This window comes from Strix uralensis, chromosome 19, assembly GCF_047716275.1.
Source record: "Strix uralensis isolate ZFMK-TIS-50842 chromosome 19, bStrUra1, whole genome shotgun sequence".
Classification (NCBI taxonomy): Eukaryota; Metazoa; Chordata; class Aves; order Strigiformes; family Strigidae; genus Strix; species Strix uralensis.
This window is the reverse complement of record NC_133990.1, coordinates 15,395,752-15,415,382: the sequence shown is the minus strand read 5'-3', so window position 1 is coordinate 15,415,382 and position 19,631 is coordinate 15,395,752. Positions and strand designations below refer to the sequence as shown.

The 19,631-nt window shown below is 54.8% G+C and overlaps 1 protein-coding gene across 1 annotated transcript; it reads right to left on the bottom strand.

The window, feature by feature from the left end:
• Window positions 1-12,888: 12,888 nt before the first annotated feature.
• Window positions 12,889-18,465, bottom strand: SOX9 (SRY-box transcription factor 9). Its single transcript, XM_074889194.1, has 3 exons — window positions 17,481-18,465; window positions 16,130-16,383; window positions 12,889-15,571 (listed from the first exon to the last, which is right to left on the bottom strand). Exons 1-3 carry the CDS (start codon window positions 17,909-17,911, stop codon window positions 14,784-14,786), a joined length of 1,473 nt encoding a protein of 490 aa, XP_074745295.1. The 5' UTR covers window positions 17,912-18,465; the 3' UTR covers window positions 12,889-14,783.
• Window positions 18,466-19,631: the final 1,166 nt, after the last annotated feature.

The window sequence follows — 19,631 nt, the reverse complement described above, 5'->3', positions numbered from 1 at the left end:
TCCAGCTGCAGAATCATTTCCCAGGCAAGAAACCCTGCAGGAAGTAAAACAGAGATCTTGCTGGCAAAGAGCTGCTAAAATAACAAGAGTTGTGAAAGGGATCAGCGATCTCTTCTCCTGTCAGGGAACTGGAAAAGCATCCCGGTGAACAGGAGACCCTTCCCGGACCCTTCCCTGGCCATCGCCTCCCCTGCAGCAGTGCTCTGGTGAAGGGGATCTGGGGGAGCAGCTACAGGCAGCAAACCTGGGTTTGCTCTGCTGCCGGCTTGCCCTGGAGAGCTGTGACCTGAGTCTCCAGTGTGGCCTTGTCCTGCTCCATCGTTGCTCTGTGCCTTTTCCCCAGCTGTTGGCAATTCCCTTGTCCCCCTGCCCGGACCTTTTCACACCTAGAAAACACTCTGGGATTTGCACCCAGACACCCCCTGCCCTGCTGCCCTCTGCTCTGCTGCTTTGCAGGAGGCTCTTGTCACCCAAACCATCCCAACCCAGAGGGGAAGTGCTGTTGGCAGCTCCTCTTGGCGTGTTCCCCATCCTGGAGGAGCGCATTAAACCTGCTGCCCCCTCCAGAAGGTTGCAATCAGGAGCTCGGCCGGGCTGGCTATGGGTCACAGGCCGGGTCAGCTCCGGCTGCGGGCTCTGCCTGCCTTGCTGCGGCAGGGTCTGGGGGCAGGCAAAGCAAACACGCCGGGGAGCTCCAGCCAGGAGCCATGCCTGACCTCTCCGGCCCCCAGCATCCGTGGAGGTGGGGGTTTCCTGTGGCCTGCTGGCGTGGTGGGCGTTTCGGTGGGTGCCTGTGTGCGGTGAGCGGAGCACAAAGCCCCTGGAGATAGTGGAACAAAATGTTGCCACCTTTGGAGTAGATCCAGCTCATTTTTTATTTGTTTTTGGTGTCCTGCGGCTGAAGCGATCTCCCCTCTTCTGCTCTACCACCATGTCCTATGCCTGTGCAGCTCCGGCATCAGCCGTGGCGATCACCAGTCAATCGGTATTAGGCTGGTCACAGTCTCCCCTCAGCCAAGATCTCATTGTTTTAGGGTGAGTGGGAGCAGGGGAGGACACAAGGAGCGACACATGGGTGTTTGTACCACCCTCAGCTCCTCCACTGCAGTTTTTTCCTTCTATTTCCCTTCAGGGAAGGGTCATGTGGGGGGAGGTTACATGGGCACACACAGCCCAGCGGGACTGTTAATGAATACCAGATCCTTTAACAACCCACTGATGTACAGGGTGGCCCTCAGCTGTATTTTTGGCTGAAATCACTAGTTTTGTGACTAGCGTGGGTCTGTGGGGTTGGCCAGCTGGAGATGTGGGGTGTTGGCATCCTCGGGGGATGTGGTCAGGAGACATCCCCATCCTCCGCCCGCTGACTCACCCCTGCTCCCTTCTCCAGCCACATTTTAAATGCTGCTGCTTCGGGCTCTGCTTTGAGGGAGGGTGAATTCCCAGGGTGAAACCAGAGCAGAGCTTGGAGGTTAACAGTTAAACCCAGGGCACCTCAGAAATGTCCCAAATACCTCCCCTGAGACCACAACCGCTGTGAGTCAACCTGCTGCCGCGGGAGCCTGAGTCAGGGTGATGCCTGCGGTCTGAAGGGTCATCGGCATCGTGAGGAAGGCTCTGGGATGCTCAGGTAGAGCAAGGTCCTGTCTACTGTGGGGCGGGAAGCCTCCTGTGGTGTATATGCATGATGCTTGCAACCCTGTCCTTTGCTGAGCAGGGATTAGCGTGAGGGAGGGCGAAGAATGGCAAAAATAATAACCAGAAGTGGTTCAAAGCAGATGTGGTCCTTCCCCGCAGCCCCTGTTTCCCACAGGTTTTCTCTGAAATTTCTGTATCAAAAGCATTCTTGTTACTGTTACAGAAAACGTTGGCAAAGCGTGTCCAGGGATATGAAAAGACATTGAAACCTTGGTGCCAAAATCCGTGTCAGCTGGTGGAGGAGCAGAGGAGCTGGTGTGTGGGGGGGAGTGCTTGCAGGGTGCTGCTTTGAGGAAGGATTAGACCTGCCAGGTGTGTGAATCTCTGACCTTTCCAAAAGCATCCCAAGTTGTTTCAACACATTCCAATTACCTGACTGTGCTGCCCAGAACCTCTCTGAACTCGGCCACTTCTTCACCTTTTGGGGGCTTTTTATTAGATCTCAGGGAAGCGGATGGAAACCCAGTCTGGGATTCCTCTCTGCCTCCTGCTGCAGCGCTGTCCCCCCGCCCCCAGCCCCGCTGTGAGCTGCTGTGCTCGCTGGAGGTACGGCAGCGCTCCAGGATGAATTACTGATGCTTCAGGGCAGGATTTTGGGTTGGCTTTGTTCTGTTTGAGGGGTCTGGAGGAGCCCCTCTGGCCTCTGCTGCTTTGGTGGGTGTCGATCTTGGAACCCCAAGCAGCGAGCTGGCAGGAGAGAGGCCGCTTGCCTGCCCTTGCTGCTGTGTTTGAGGAGGGGCAGCTGCATTTTGGAACAGATATGCACAAGGAACCTGCCAAAACTGTGCTGGGGGAGGCAGGAAGGATGCAGGTGCTGCTTGGTGCAGGCAGAGCGAGGTTGCCTGTGCCTTTGCCGACGAGGCGCAGCAGCACAGGGGGTAAGGGCAGAGCTCAGCAAAGCAGGGTGCTCTCCCGGGCAGGTAGTGCATGAGGGCTACCTGGCTAGCTGGAGGGTGGCATTGCCCAGGCTGGGCTACCATCTGCCTCGCTGCCTGTGCCCGGGCCGAGCTCCTTGCAGGCAGCGTGGAGCAGAGCTCTTGGCTCCATGGTCCAAGGGGGTCCCGATGCTGCTTGGCCGCAGGGCAAAGTCTCCTCCGGCCAAAAGCAAACCTGGAGGTGGTGAAAGTTAAAAACTCAGCGGCCACAGGCAGCTTGGGTTTGTCTGCAAAGTGCTGGAAAGCAACCCTTTCCAGCCAGGTGTGGGGCAGGAGGGAGCAGACGTGGCACGTTTTTGCAGTGAACATTTTGGGGTGTGTGTGTGTGATAAAACGCTTCTAAACATTCTCCCTTGGAAGAAAATGCTCCAACTGGAGGCTCTTAAACTCTTTGCAAAAGTGACTGCTGCACATGGCGTGCAGACCCCGCTGCAAGGGAATGGGACTTTGCCCAATAGGAAGTTAAATCTCTTCTGAAAACAGGTCTTGGGTATTTCTTAAAGCCTACTTATAATTTTACCTTTATCCTCCCTTTATGAGCTGATCTTTTGCTCTGTCACGTGGTGAATGTGGCTGTTCTCAGGGGGGTAGGCAGATAAGGATGTTTTCCCCTGGCTCTGCTGCAGGTATTTGAAAATCTGCTCCTCCTAATTTACAGCATTTTTTAGCTCTTGGGGAAAATGTGGCTCCTCTGTCCTTGTGCCTTTTACGTGCACCCACCAGCTCCCATCTGCTGCCCAAGGAATAGGGGAGGTGGCAGCTGAGAAGTGGAAGGTTTTGGGGGAGGGTGGGTTTGGCTGAGCAGGGCTCAGCATCGAGCCGATCTTCTCCAGTGAGTTGTCCTGGGCCAGCTCACCCACCTTTCCCCCAGCCATCATTACGCTGCATGAACTCTCCAGAGGGATGCCAGCATGCAGCTAGAGCAAGGCAGATCAGGAGTCAGAATAAAGCCCCCGAAGACATTGACCTGGGAGCAGAAAAAGGTTTTTGAGTCTTTTTGGCTGTTAGGGAGAGCAGTGAGGACAGAGCCCATCAGAGACACATTACTGCAACAGAGACACTGATGGAGCCCTGTCGTCCCTTGTGGCTGGTGGGAAATGATTCTGTGGCTGCCTGGGGTGGGGTTTTTAATTTATTTTAATGAGCTGAAAGTATTACACAGAAATGTGAAGTCCACGGTTGGACTGGTGCAGGGGAGCCCATGGGTGGCTGGGGGTCTTTCCTCGGCAGTGGTGAGGCTGCAAAGGGATCCCAGCACCCATCGATTAATTAAAATCTCAAACCCGTGCACAGTCCAGTTTGCCTTGGCTAAAACCAGTGTGAGAAACTTCCTCGCAGCATTTCTGCGTCGTCCAGGCTGAAGTGTTGTCATTCGAGGCTGCTTTGCATGACAATGCCTTGGGCTCTAATTATGCACAAGGATGCTAATAGGCATAGAGCAGGCTGGATCTCCATGGGAAAACTATCTGTTTGCGAGGGGCGGGGGGAGAAAAGAAAAAGAAAATCCACCCAAACAAAATAAACCATGACAGTTTGGGAAGGGAGGAGGAATGGGGGCGAGGAAAGGGGACGGGAGGCAGCAGAGGGGTTGAGGAAGGCAAGTACGAAGCTAATAAGGCTCAGTTTTGGCTTTTTATTGGGGTCTTTTCTCAGTGGTGAGACATGTCTGTGCTGGGCCTCAGCAGCTCCTGCTGCCCGCAGGACTAAGGGGACCAAAATCGCTTCTGCAGTGCTGATAGCTGCAATGATCTTGGCAAAATTGTCTCTCTCTCATTTCCAAGTGTCAAATGAGAGTTGTTCTTGCAGGGCAGCGCAGCTGGATCTTGGATGGGCAAGTGGGGAGAAACTGAGGCATGAAAGAGCTCAGATTTGCCCGGATGCCAGAGGTGTGCGTGGGAAGGCTTGAGGGATCTAGTCTTGCTTTTCTTGTGTTCCCAGTGCCCTGCGCTCCAGCACTCACTTGTCCTCCTTGCTTTATTACTCTAACACAGCTACAAGAAGCAATCATTATTTTACTGTTGAAGAAAAGGCAGCTGGGAGTGAAGGTTTTTGCCCACAGCTGCATTCAAAGGATGATCTTTCCAAGGGCAATTGGGCTGTTTTCCAGGATGCCCTGTTGGGTTTTCCTTCCTAAGTTTGCTCAGAGCATTTTGCAAAGAATGGTATATGGGAGGAAGACAGCATCCTCCCCTGTGTCCTCCTGAGTCTTCTGGGCATCATGTTCCCTTTTTCTTTCCTACTTTGAGAAGGTTGAGGTGGCTCTGGAGTGGGGAATGTTTGAAACTGGTTATGCATGGATCTGTCTGAGCTTGGGATTCCATCCAAGATGGGGGAGTGGGACCTAGAAACCCCACATGTTACACCAGGGTCTGTCACAGACTCGTGGTAGGACAAACTGGGTCTTCAGGCCTTAGGTTTGGCACCTTCAGAAAAGCAGACAAAATTCCTGGCGCTCTCTGCAGAGCTGCAGAAGGTGCCTGATGACCACGCACCTGACACCTGCTCTGGGCTGCCAGAAAATATGCGTCAGGCGCATGGATGGAGGCTGCTAAGTGTGCAGGGTTGTTATTACCCCTCACTGAAATGCTCTCTCACTTAGTGAAAATGAAGAGCATTAAAGAGCCAGGTGCAAGAGTCTAAGGAGCTTAAACCTTTCACTCTCTGTTGGTGTTGATGCAGTCGTCTGGGTTTAATGATACTGGCGTTACCCGCTCTGTTGGCGTTAAAACGGGGGATGTATTTTTAATGTCCAGCTTAGAGAGATTACTTCTGCGTTGTTTCTTTCTAACCTCCTTGTGTACCGTGCAAGTCCTGGGGGAGGACAGTCCCCACCCAGCACCACCAGCAGCTGCCACCAAAGAAAACACAGCTGAAAACACCTTGGCTGCTTTTTTTCCTGATCAGACGCTGGGCTAAGAAACCTTCTGCTGAGAGTGGCAGGGATGAACTCTACCAGGATAGGACTCTTCAGGTGTTTCTGCATGCCAAAGGGCTCATCGAGCCCATGGCTGAGGCAAGCTGGGGACCAGAACAAGTGCTGGGCCTGGAGCCTTTCCCCTGCTATCCCAGCCTATTTCAGACACATGGGGTTTGTCTTCCCCGTCCTTCAGCATGAACTGTGGTCTCCAAATGATGTTGATGACACTGATTCTGCTTGTTCCCATGAGACATCTCACCAGGAAAGGGCTAGGAGTGATGGGATTGCCCAGGTACAGGGGCAGGGAGCTCCTGCAGGGATGACAGGCACCTACCCAGTTGAGACCAGTAGGATCTACTGGGCTGGGAGGGACTGTGGGCCCCCGAGTCTTCCTTGTGCCATCATAGGGATGCTGGGCTGAGAGGAGCCACCTGCTTCCTTGAAATCACCCTCCTGCTATCTCAGCACCAGTGCATAATCCTTCCCCCTCTAAATTGAGTGTATGCCAGCCCAATGCTAATGAGCTTGATTGCTCCCCCTTGTTTTACATTGCATCACCGAGAGGAAAATCTGAGCCTGGTTTGCTCCAAATCGTTGGGGTTTGGGGGAGGGAGAGGAGGACGTAAACATCCAGGGTGGAAAAATAATCATCTGCGAATGAAAAACTCTGGGTTTTACCCTGAGAAAAGGGGGATAGACAGACTGACAGACCTGATGACAGACCCAGCTCGAAAGCACCCTGGCCCCACAGTGCGGAGAGATGCCTTATTGTTTGATCTGGCTGTGAGACAGATTAGCAGCCCCAGGTGGAAAGTCATAATCTGCATTTAAATGGGCCGGTTATAAAAGGTAGGGAGCCCAGGAGCCCGCAGCATTATGCTGTGTCTTTAGGACTCCGTAATCTCTCTTTATTTTCTCCGCAGTCTGACCTGGGGGCACAGTTTCTAATTACCAGGTCACCCTGCTAATATTGTCATTTCCAGCCAGTGGGTGTGAAACCATAGCAACGCCACATTTGCTTCCAAGTTTCTAGAGGAATAAAATTTGCCTTTTAATCACAGAAAATGACTGGGTGTCTCCCCACTCCCCCCACAACTTACTCCTCACCAATGCAATTCACTATTGGGTTTGTTTAAAGATATTTCAGATGGGACCTTTTTTTGAAGCTTCACCTTGTGGCTGTGGCCAAAGACAAGGGACCAAAGTCTCGGTCTGTGAGGTTGTGGGCTTCAAGTAGGCTGTTTTGGATGCCAAAGCTGCCCTAAATGCATGTGCTGTTCACCAAAGAAAGTCTGTACTTTCTTCATAGTATGCTTTTTATCTTTAAAAAGTTGCGAGTGAGCTGGGAGAAGAGGGTATCAGACACAACTGAGTTATAGGCGATGAGTCACAACGCCATCGCACCGTAGGGATGTCCATGTGTACCTGGTTTGCTTGGCTCAGGTGGGGGCTGACCACTGGGGTGGATGGTGGCTCCAACTCATGGATTTCACCTCCCAGTCTGGACAGCTTGGAAGAAGCCCATGGAGAGTCAGGAGGCAACAGGGCTGGTGTGGTGGCACATACCCTGCTCCATGGCACGATGGCATTGGGTTATCATCCCCTGTGCACCTCTGGTAGCTTGGGGCTTCAGAAGTCACATCTTCCTCTCCCTCACCTGCCTTGCAACTGGTAAATCAATGGTGCGCTGAGCCAGGTTTTTGTCTCCTTGGAGCAGATGATAAAAACTTGACTGGGATGAGCCCAAAGAGCTTCAAAACTTGGGGAGGTGGGTTTCCAGCTCCCACAGGCTGGGCTGGCAGCCCTGCGGGTTGCCTGGTGAAACTCTACCCCAACGTTGGGAGAAATTCAGGTCAGGTCTGGGCTGAAACTCTGCCCCTCGGGCCTTCCTCCTGGCTCTGCATGATACATTTACTGGGTTTCAAAAGCAGTTTCTAACTCAAAGTGAGTCAGACGTGAACTGGAATCACATTGTAAGGTGATTTTCCAGCTGACAGGAGTAGGTTAATTGTAAACTGTCTACTGAAGCTTTAAAACTCCTGTCCAGCCTTATTATTAGCAGTTTAAAATTTATGGAGTGAGACTTTGCTTGGTGATAGTTGGTTTGTGCCCAGACAACGTGTGTAATTAATCCCCACGTTGGGGGAAGGAAAATCAAATGTAAAGCTTTCAGGTTTTTTTCCCCCTTTCCCTCTGATGCATCACAGGGCGTGAAGGGGACCTGGGAGAGCTGCTGGGCAGAAACGCTGTCTTACCTGTGTGGAGCTGGAGGACCACATCCGAGCTGTCACCTCGAGCACTGAGGGTTAAATCCTTTCCACTAGTGAGAAACTTCACTTTGTATTGAAGGAAACTCCAGGCTGGGGACTAAAACAGTCCCCTGAAACGCTGGGAAATTAGACCGTGGATCTGGACTCTGCGAGGTGCAGATCCCGATGGGATTTTTCAGGAGGAGGATGGAGGTGATGCCAGATCCAGGGGTTGGAGCTGACCTGCTGCAGGGCAGGGATGGGGCCAGGTTGCCACGGTGCTGGTTGCTCACGCTGGCACCTCTGCAGCTCCGGCTCCGCGTGGGTGTTTTCTGCACGTGGCTGTCTCAGGATGGCCACACGTTATTCAGCCTGTGGGTTTCCTCAAGTCGGAGCTACAACCTTGTTAAAATTTTACTTATTTCCAGGCTGAATAGCTGCATCTGTCTGGCTTGGGCAGCCCCTGGACCCGGTTACGTCTCTCTGTCGGGCTGAAGAGCTGTGTTATTGCGTCTCCGCTCCTGGAGCGCTGCGGTTACAGTGCTCGTAAGCTGCACAGACCGAGCTCTCAGACTTTCTCCCTGTAAAATGTTTTAGTCACTGAAAACTGAGAGCAGCTCCCAGGCAGGTAATTAATTAGAAATGTGAATTTGGAGGCTTGTTTCCCTTCCCTTCATATAGTTGCTGTTATTTCTTATTTCAAACGATTTTTATTGAGCCTCTTATAAACATGACTCTGTTTTAATGAAGAAATAGCTCCCCTCCTCACCCCAGCTCTACAAACAACGCGTCTCAAAGCTCAAGCTACTCGCCATTGATGGCCTCAGCCTCTACGTGCACGCATGTACACACACACAGAAGCTCACACACACACACACGCAGAATTAAACTGGAATTTCACAGCCGCAGGGTTGGCTGAGCAGCTCTGATCCAGCTCCCTGCGCGTGGGCCAAGCTCCTGTTGACTTCAATAGAGTCTTGCCCAGTTTATGAGCCTTCGGAGCGCAGCCCTGAGCAGGGGCTGCTTGTATAACGGCTATTGCATGATTAGTATTTGTATTACAATAGCACTTCAGGACCCCAATTGCGGCTCAGTGCCCCATTAGAGTAGTCCTTGTACAAACACGTAGTAAAGAGGTGGGCTCTGACCCAAGGAGCTAACAATCGAGGTCTTTACGGCCCCCGAGGCACCTTAGGATCAATTATTTATATTACAGTAGCACTTACGGCATGTCTGTGCCCACACCGATGTGAGCGGCTGTGGTGTCTGTGGCCCGTTCCTGGGAATTTTGGCGTCTGCGGGATGGGCGGGTGACACTGGGCTTTGCTGCTTGAGCTGTGAATGGCCGCTTGATAATGACCCATTCCTGCTCCAGAGGGGTTAATTCTGCTGTGGAGGTGGCTTTGCCTTCCCCTCCAGGTCAGGGATTGCTGGGGGGAGCGGGAGGGGTCTGCGGGAACCTTTTCCCCCCCTCCCTCCCACACTGTTAGCATGGTCCCGGGTGCTGTGCAACCGCTTGCTCTGGCCTCATCCTGCCGTTGGAGCTGGTGCCGCAAACCCAAAGCGTGTGGGTGCAGGCCCTGGGCGAGGGGGAGCAGCCTGGCTGGGGGTGGTGGGGGGACAGCAGTGCCACGGGGACCCGCAGCATGGCACGGTGCATCCTTGGCACCCGCTTGCCGAGCGGTGAGCTGCTCTGATCCCGCCTGTGCTGTGGCTGCCCCCATGTCCGTCCCCAGCCACTGCCCTTCTGATGGCACGAGGCAGCGTGGAAGGCAGGAGGCTTCTGCTAGACGTGAGATGTTCAAGGGTTTTTTTTTCAGTAGCTTCTCTGATTCCTTGGACCCGTTTGTGCCTTGTGTCTCTAAGCTCTCCTCTCTCCCCACCTTTTCCAGATGGGTTTAGCAGTATCGAGGCCAAGCATGTTAGTCAAATTTTGCTGGTGTCAGCAGGGAAAGGGGGGCTTGTGTTTGTCCCCCCTTCATAAAACACCTCTCCTGGGGGGGCAGCAATTCCCAGCCGGGGGCCGGGGAGTCCCAGCTGCTGAGATGCTGGTGGGGGAAACCCAGTTTGCTCTTTTCTCTTTGACATATAAATCTCCATCTCATTTAACCACCTGACTCCTGGAACTGGGCCCTGAAAAAGGAAAAGAGAAACCCGAGCAAATCTCAGTTGACTCACAGCGAGCCCGGCTCTGCTGTGATATATCGCTGTTACATGTCCCGAACGCGGCAGCTGGGCAGGAGCCGCCGCCGATCCCAGGATCCCGGCACACAGCTGGCTGTGAGCTTGCCTCCTCTCCTGGAGAAAGCCCCGGCTTTAATACGATGTCAACATGAACAGCTGGCTGAGGAAATGCAAATTGAAGCTGCATTTCTGAGCAGCTGACACCGCTGCAGGCGGCCGGCACGCTGAGCTGTGTGTGGCTGGAGCTGGCCGGGCATAGAGCCCGGCACAACGGGGCATTACAGGGACCTGAGCAGAGAAGAGGGGGTTGTGCCATGGGGCTCCCCAGTGCTGCTTTGAAACAGTCTTCCCCCCCCCCCCCTTTTTTCTTTTGTTTTTAAAATTGCTTATTTTTTTTCTGAACAGAAAGCAAACTCAGCGCTAAGCCAAAACACGGCACCGCACAAGGGGAAGCAGCCAGCCGCACGGCTCGGCCTCGCTCTGCCCACCGCCGTCTCAACCCTACGGCTTTCTGCAGGAGCTGGGGGGGCTCTGCCGGTGCCCCCCACCCTGCCCTGCCCTGCTGCAGCGCTGCCGGCGCTCCCCGACCCGCCGCGCAGCATTGCAGCAGCCCTGGTGCACATCTGTCCCTGCGCCCACTCTTATCTGCTGCGGCTCAAACCTGCCCTGCAGCATTGTAAGAGTTCCCTTGAATTAATATTCTTTTTTTTTTTTTTTTCCCCCACCCCTCCTGCTCTGCTTTCTAGCACAAAGTGCCCTGAAGCTCTGCAGCTTTTCCAGCATTTTTTTCCCTCTCGCTCGGTGTCCCCTCGGCCCCTCGGAGCAGGGCAGAGCCCCGGCGGTGGGTGGGCAGGAAGCTCGGAGCTGCCCAGGGACCCGCGTCCAGCTTGGCTTTCCCGAATGGAGGCCAAGAGCATTAAAGCCCACACCATAAGTAAACAGTGCAGAAATTATAGGTCCAGGGTTGGGTCATGAGCTTTGCTCTTTTGGTTTCTTGTGAGAAAAATATCCCTGGGATGCTTCCGGCTAGAAGGTGGAGGGGGAGAGAGAGGGGAGCTGAGCACGGGCTGTCGGGACAGAAATGCCACCGCAGAGCCCGAGCAGCCGGGGCTGTGCCGGGGCTCACCCCAGCCCTCTCTGCTCGGGATCGTCCTGGCTCTGCCCCGCTCCCACCCTCTGGTTCTCGCTGAGCCCAGTGCAAACTGGGGGGGATGCGAAGGGTCCCTCCCAGCCCAGACCCCCGGAGAGGCAGGCAGGCAGGCAAAGGCTGTCCTGGTTTTGGGACGTTTTCCAGCTTGTTGCTGGGTGACAGCCCAACCCACCCACACGAGCATCAGAAAGACATTTTATTGAATTGTTTGTCTGCTGCCGGCCGCCGCTCTCGGCAGTGCCGTGCCGGCGATGGGCCTGCCAAGCTCTTTGCCGGGGCTCCTGGGCGCTTCCTCGCCATAACGCCGGTAGCTCTGTTTGTTCTTCTTTCCAAAGGAGCAGCAAAGCCAAAACTTGCAGCGGGCAAAGTCCGATCGGGGCAGGGGAAACCCGCCACGTGCTGCGGAAAAATGGCTGGGACCAAAGCGTTCCCACCAGCCGCGGTGGCTGGGTCCACAGGTAAATAGTGACACTGACCCTAACTAATGCACAAAGTAAATGAATCCCTTTCAGTTAATTGGCTTAAGTGTTACTTGTAGTGAGAGTAAATATTTTACAACGGTGCGGAGGCTTCGCATTGCAGTCGTGAGCTCTTTGTGCTCTGCCCCGAGGCGCCCGCGGTGAGCCCGGCTGCTGCGGGGAGCAGGGCTCTGCTGGGGTCAGAGGCTTCTCGGCCAGGGAAAGAGTCTGGAGAGAATAAACTGTTGGCAAAGTCATGTTTGATCAGATCGATCTGATAGGGTTTATTAATATAGCCTGTGCCCTGCGGGGGCACCCCGGGGTGTCCCACAATGTGCTCAGGTCGTGGCGTGGGGCTGCTGCGCGCTACCTGCGCCTCCCACGCAGAGTCTGGGACAAGTTACGACATTTTTGCAGGATTTTTTACGTGTGAATAACTGTGCCCTAGGAGGGGACCCGCACAGACTCGTGCTGTCACTAGAGACCTCTGCAATGATGCCAGCAGTGGGTGCATGCTTCTCTGTGTTGGAAACCAGCAGGGCTGAGGCCTGGTGAAGCTCAGTACAGCTGTGCCCCAGGGCAGGGCTATGACAAGCGGTGCTGCAGGTTCAGGAGGGGTGAGGTGGCAAAGCTGGATTGCCCGGAGCACTGTGAGCTGCTCCCAAGGAGCAGTGGGGTTACAGACCACTCGAGCTTGGCGCAGGGATTTCTCTGGATGGGTTTGATAGGAAAAGCAACGCCTGACCCAGCCGGGGTGGGGGGGGGGGGGGGGCCTTTCCTTGCTGGGGTGCCTGTGCTGCATTGCTGGAGCTGTGGGAGAGCAGGGCTCAGGGACGAGTGGTGACATTGATCTTTGAGGATGATATATGTCCTGCTTAGCTGTTCAGGGAAATTCAGCTTTTTTTGGGGAAAATTTCAGCAGTTTTGTAAGAATGACCTGAAAGCCCAAACCCCCTTGGCAGCTCCTCTGCCCCTGGCTTGTGCTCAGCATCCTCCTGACGTGGTGACAGCGGTCAGAGCCAGTGGGGCTTGAGGAGGGCTGGGGCTCCGTTGTCACCTTTGGAGTTCACACCCTGAATTGTCACCCTGGCTGTTTGTCTGTCTCCAAGTCCTGCTGCTCCCCTGCAAAGGGAATCCCACCGAGGCTCCCCTCGCTCCGGTGTCAATCTGATGGCTGGGCTGATAAAAGAGGGGGGACACCCCAAACCCCACCAGTGAAGCCCACAACCATCCTGGGGCTTCAGCGTGGCCCTGGCTTTGCTTGAAGGCTGTTAATAAAACAGACACCAGCGGGGTGTTTAACTTTTAATACACTGTATATTTATTGCAAACAATAATATACAAAAAAAAAAAAAGGTAAGTTTCACAAAGAGAAGGATCTTGCAAACAAAACAAACCAAACTTACCTAAAGACAAAATATGATTTAAATGACAGGTCTTTTAAGTTACAGAAATACTTTAAAAAGATCTGCTTTTATACAGAAATAGAAAGATGCCATATTATAAGAGTGCTTTAAGATTTTTTTTCTTCTACTGAATCCCTAAAAAAAAAAATGTTAACAAATATATCATTTTTTTTAAATAAAAAAAAAAGTTTGCTGTCTTTTTTAAAAAGCAATCCTTAACTGTTCAGCCACAGCTTCACCAAAGTCAGTGTCCCCACCCCAAGCCAGTTTTGGGGGTGGAAGGCTAAAACGGTGCCGCCGCCGCGGCACGGCCGGGGCGTTGGGTCTCGTCCTTGCACGAGCTCGTGTGTCCCAGAGAGCTGAGGCAGAAAACAAGGCAAATGATTCAGTGATACGCTACATTTGCAATCGTCAGTTTGTACAAATTTTTTTTTTTTCCAGTTTATCCTTAAGACAAAAGAAAAAGGAAGAGCACAAGTTTGTACAAACCCAGGACACAGATTCCAAAAAGAATAATAATAATAATAATAAAAAAGAATTAAAGAGATAAATAAAGGACTGGTTACAGTTTAGACCATAATTTAACAGGCACGGTTACCTTCCAAATAATGCTCCAACAAATGCAATCGCTTTTGAAAGGACTTAAAATAGAAGGGAGATTAAAAAAAAAGAAAATTGTGATTAAAAACTGCTCTTCTCACAAAATAAATAATTTAAAGTATCTGTGATGTCCCGCAAGCAGAGAGGAGCCCCTGGACAGGTTTTGCATCAGGACTGGGGTGGACGGGGGGTTGATCGGGGGTGGCTGGAGGGGGTCGAGCTCAGCCCCCCCCAGCCCCAGGGACAGGCAGAGCTGGGGACAAGTGATTATCACAGGGCTGCTTTTAAGGCTTCTCAACAGCACTTTTTGCTGTGTGGTTTTTTTTTAAATCTGTTTTTCTTTCTTAAGGCTCAAGGTTATTAAAAAATAAAGTTAAAACCTCCTCCTGGCTGGTTTTGCTATTAGTTAGAAAAATAAAGCCTCTCCCATGGTCGTCCCCGTGCTGCAGAGCAGAGCTGACCATCGCTCAGCCTGACGCTGGCCACTTAACAGAGCTTTGTTCCGAGTTAAAAGCACGCCGTTTTGCTTTTTATTTTTAGAGAAAAAAAGACACTTATCTATACAAAAATACCTCTGACTGCAAGAAAACCTAGGACTGCTCCACTAAGTGTCATTTTTTAGCTGTTGGAAAAATAAGAGCATTTAAAAAAATCTCTAAAAAATATGTATAAATCCCCTCAAATTGGTAACGAATCATACACAGTACATACTAAAAAATATTTAAAATAGAGAATATTCCTCACAGAGGACTCTGAGTTTTCTCTTTTTTTTCCCCCCCTTTTTTTTTTTTCATTTTTTTTAATTACTGCTAAAAAAAAAAAATCATTACAAAAGTCCAGAGAACAGACAGCTGAGCTGGTTGGTTAGAAATCTCATCTCCACGCTGCGCCCTGGAAGCAGAGTTAAAGTCCAGTCCTTGGAAAGTCTGTACCGAGTTTTGCCGGTTCTCGGAGCGGTCTGGCCACTTCCTGGAGGATGCTGTAGTGCAGAAGGCTCGAGGTGCTCTCTCCTCCCCCGCCAGCTTTAACTTTAGTGTCTTTTTTTAATTATTACTTTAATTTCAAAGAAGGAAAAAGTCTGAGAAGTTCTCTGTTCTTCCTGTTGCTTCTTCCGTGCTTTTTTGATATTTTTTTTTTAAATTTCTTTTTATTTTCTTTTTAAATTTTTTCTTGTTATTAAATGGCTTTAGGGTCTGGTGAGCTGTGTGTAGACAGGCTGTTCCCAGTGCTGCGGGCTGTGGGTCTGGGGGATGGAGGGGACCCCAGAAGTGTCTGCAATGGGGGTGTACATGGGGCGCTGCGTGGGGTTCATGTAGGTGAAGGTGGAGTAGAGGCTGCTGCTCTGCCCAGCGGCGTGGCTGTAGTAGGAGCTGGAGTTCTGGTGGTCGGTGTAGTCGTACTGGGAGCGGGTGATGGTGGGGTAGGAGGAGCTGTAGTGCTGGAGGTTGAAGGAGCTGTAGTTGATCTGCTGCGGGGAGTGCTGCTGCTGCTCGCTGTAGTGGCTGGGGCTGAGCTGCTCCGTCTTGATGTGCGTCCTCTGCTGCGCCTGGCCCTGCTCGCCGCTCAGCGCCGGCAGCCCGTGCTGTGGCTGCGGCTGGGGCTGCGGCGGCGGCTGCGGTGGCTGCGGCTGCTGCTTCGACAGCCAGACGTGGCCGGCCCCAGGCTGCGAGCCCGACGTGCTGCTGATGCCGTAGCTGCCGGTGTAGGTGACCTGGCCGGGCTGCCCGTGGGTGGCTGGGACCCCCGGGTGGCCGTTGGGAGGGAGGTACTGATCGAACTCGTTGACGTCGAAGGTCTCGATGTTGGAGATGACGTCGCTGCTGAGCTCGCCGATGTCCACGTCTCGGAAGTCGATGTGGGGCGGCTGCCGGCCGCCTTCTTGCAGAGGGCGGCCCTCCCGCTTCAGGTCCTGCTTGCCTGGCTGTGCGTCCGTCTTGGGGGTGGTGGGGGGCGTGGGGGGGCCCTGCGATTGCCCTGCGGAGGAAAGGAAAGGGCACGGGCATGAAGGGGGTGTCGCCGCCGCGGCTCCCCGATAACACTGTTAATTGTTAACCCGCGGGGCGGCCGGGTAACAGCGCGTTGCTTTTGCAAGCGGTTGCGTAGGGTAACACAAACATCTCCAGGTGTGAGGAACACAGACACGAGCCCTATCAGCGTCGATCTATCACGCCGGGTAAAATTACCGAGCCTTCAGACAGCAGCCGCAAGAGCGGGGCCATCTTTGGGTTATATTTTTTTTTTTTTTTTTAAGAAGCACGGGTTTGCATTTCTCATGGGCGGGGGGGTGGAGCGCCACAGAGGCTGGCACGCACAGGTGAGTGTGTGTGTGCCCGTGCTACGGGTAAGGCTGGTGGGCAGCTCTGCCCCCTCCTCTCTCCTGGTGCCACCAGCCCCTTCTCGTTGCGTTTCTGGGTCTCCCTTCCCTTCGCCCCTTCCCCAATCCCAATTTCAGCCTGGTTCGGGATGCAACTTTTCTTAGGTAGCTGTGACTTAACCCCCTCTGTAACACCTCGTGGGGTGGCGGAGACCTACCCGAGTGCTCTCCGGGGGAGTGCACCTCGCTGATGCTGGAGGACGACTGCGGGGAGTCTGCCTGCAGCGCCTTGAAGATGGCGTTGGGGGAGATGTGGGTTTGCTCGGAGCCCTCCTCCTGCTCCGACTGCCCGTTCTTCACCGACTTTCTCCGCCGAGGCTGGTACTTGTAGTCGGGATGGTCCTTCTTGTGCTGCACCCGCAGCCGCTCGGCCTCCTCCACGAAGGGACGCTTCTCGCTCTCGTTCAGCAGCCTAGGGGGGGACATGGGGGGGTGAGGGGCTGCAGCTCACAGGGGGCATTAACGTGTCCCCCCACTACAGCATCACCACCACCTCCAACCTCTCCCCTGGATCCCCCCGAATGGCAATGCAAAGCCCCCCCACAATGCTGAACCCCCTGTCTGGGGCACATACTGGTTGTCACCCCCGTCTTGCCCCCCCCCCCCCCCACCCCCCCCGTTGCTTTGGCGGCGGAACAAGAGGTACGAGGGTGGTGGCAGGGTCTGGCCCTTGTGTCCCCCCCGCCAGCCACCCCTGCAAGGGCACACGTCCCGCCCCGGGGGTGCTTGAGGTGACGTCCCCGTCGCTGCCTGCCAGGGCCGGGTTTGCTCACTGCTTTCTCCTCCAGCCGCAAGAACAGCCGCAAATTTAGGATTTCCCCCCCCACCCCCCCCTTTTCTGCAGTCACAGAGTAAGAGGCGGCCAGGTGACTCACTTGCCTTCTGTTTTTCTCCCCTCCCTGCCTTATTTTGGAAGTCGGAGGGCACCCAGCCATGCGCCACTCATCGCACCCCCCCCCCCCCCCCATCCACCCACCCACCCGGGGCTTGGCACAGCCCCCCGGCGCTCGCCCTGAGCGCGCCCCCCCCCCCTCGCCCCACATCGCTTCTCCTCCCGGGCCAAGCTGATGCAATCCAGAAAACCATCATTTCCTCTGGACAAGAGCACAAACAAACAAACGCCGAGGCAGGCCCGGCTGGGTGGGGGCTCTGCCAGCCCCCTCCTGCCCGTCGGGGCCAGCTTCCACCCGGGGCATTACTCAAGGGGGAAAAAAAAAAACAACCAAACAAACCAAAACACCCAAACCCAACAAAAACCACTTGCAAGACCAAAAAGCGGCCACAGGGAATTACTTTCTCTACTTTTCCCCTACTATTCTGGCTTCTCCTACGCCAAACAAGTTTGCCAGCGCATGCAAAAGTTTTCAGCGAGTTTTCCGCGCTTGAAACCATCCTCTCCCTCTTCTTCCACCTCCTCTGACTGCTGGTACAGGCTTAGAGCAAACTTTGCAGGCGGCAGCAGCCCCCCCCCCCCGCCCCAGGCTGACCCGGCCCGGTCCCCGCACCCACCTCCAGAGTTTGCCCAGCGTTTTGCTGAGCTCGGCGTTGTGCAGATGCGGGTACTGGTCGGCCAGTTTCCTGCGGGCCGCCTGTGCCCACACCATGAAGGCGTTCATGGGTCTCTTCACATGGGGCTTGTTCTTGCTGGAGCCGTTCACGCGCACCGGCATGGGCACCAGCGTCCAGTCGTAGCCCTTGAGCACTTGGCTCACCGCCTCTCGGATGCACACCGGGAACTTGTCCTCGTCGCTCTCCTTCTTCAGGTCGGGGTCACCCTTGGGGAAGGTGTTTTCTTGGGGTCTGGTGTTCTCCGTGTCCGAGCCGGATCCGGAGGGGCAGGGGGACCCGGCGGAGTCATCCGACATGGTGGGGCTGGGGGCGTCGGAGATACATTTGTCCTGTTCTTCTGTCATTTTCATGAAGGGGTCTAGGAGATTCATGCGAGAAAGTGGCAGAGGGGGGAAACGGGGTGAAAAAAATTTAAAAAATAATAAAAACCAGGCGGCTAAGGGGCAGGGAAGGGTTAAAAAGTAAAACTAGGAGAGACGGTCTCCACCAGCGTGAAGCCCGGCTGGGGAGAGGAGGGAGAAAGCTGGAAAAAGTTCGCAAAAGTTGGTTTTTTTTATTATTATTATTTTCTCTACCCCTCTAAGTCAAAAAAAAAAAGGGGGGGGGGGGGGCCGGGGGGTGGGGAAAGAAACTTTTGCAAGTTGCAGGAGAGAAAGGACGGGCGGAAAAAACCTTTCCCCCCCCGCAAAAAAAAAAAAAAGAGAGAAAACCCCCAAAACCCCGGAGTGGCGGGAGGCCGGTGGGCAGCGCGGGGCCGGGGTGGCCGTGGGTGGGCGGCGTGGGGCCGATCGCGCCCCGCCGGTCTCCAGCGCGGCTCTGCGCCCCGCGCCGCGGCGCGGGAATAAATACTCTGCGCGGCGATTTCGGCCCGGGAGCGCTCGGCCAATGGGCGGGCGGCCCCCGGGGGCTGGCGCGCACGCTATTGGCTGCGCCGCCGCCGAGGGGCGGGGCCGCCGAGCGCACAAACGCCGCCGCGCAGCGCCCGCGCAGGGGGCGGGAGGAGGAGAAGGGGGCGGCTGCGGGGGGGGTGGGGGGGATGCGCGGAGGCGCTGAGCCGCCTTGCGCGGGTGCGGAGCGGCGGTGGCGGAGGACTCCGCGCTTCTTGGCGCCGCTCCGCCCGCCGCGAGGGTTCTGTGGTTTCCCGGAATGAGCGATGGAGGCGGGGGGGGGGGGACGACACGACGCCCCGCGGGCGGCTCCCCCTCGTCCCCCGTCCCCTCTCCCCTCCGCGGGCGCGGAGCGGCGGCGGCCGAGAGCGCGCGGTGCGCGGCGCCGTCCCGAGGGGGCGCCAAAGGCCCAGGAACGGCGCGGCGGGGGCGGGGCGGGGGGGGGTGTGTTGGTCCGCGCCTCTCCGCGCCCCTCCGCGGCGCCGCCCCTGCCGGGACAGTGCGCGGGGGGTGCGGGACACCTCAATGCCCCAAACCCACATAATTTTTTTTTTTTTTTATTTTGTGTGTGTGTGTATGTGTGTGCGCGCGCTCCCCCCGCGCCCGCCTCCCTCCCGCTGTATAACCCCCCCCGCCCCATACTCCCCCCCCCCCGCTTTTTTTATTTCTCTTTATATCATCATTCTCCAGCCCGGTGGCCCCGGCCGCGCTGCCCCGCGGGGTGATGGAGCCCGCGCTGGAGCTCTGCGGGGGGAAAGGAGGGGGCTCCCCCCCGTCCCCGCAAAAAAAAGTTTTGTTGAGTTGACCAACTGTTGCCATCAAACCAAACAGCAAAAAAGCAAATAACCGCTGGGAGTTTTTCAGGGTTATCTCTAGATAAAGGCAAATATTTCTCTTTATAGTGAATCATCCAGTTTGTGCGTTTTTATTAGCAAAGTGCTTTTCCGTGCCCAGAAGAATTAAGTATCGGGGATGCTGGCAGGAGAGAGGTCGTTACCTAGATAGGTGATAGAGCAGATCTCATCTGGGAAGGTTTAGAGGGGGGGGCTTTGGTGAGAAGCGAATTTCAGCGCAAGGAGCGTGAAGGCAACTGCCCCCTTCCCCCGCGTCCCTCCCCTGCGCCCTCGGCTCCCCGCGCGTGTTTCGGGGGGGAGAGACCTTCCACCAGTTCTCCCTTTACAAAATGCGCAGCACATAATTTTTC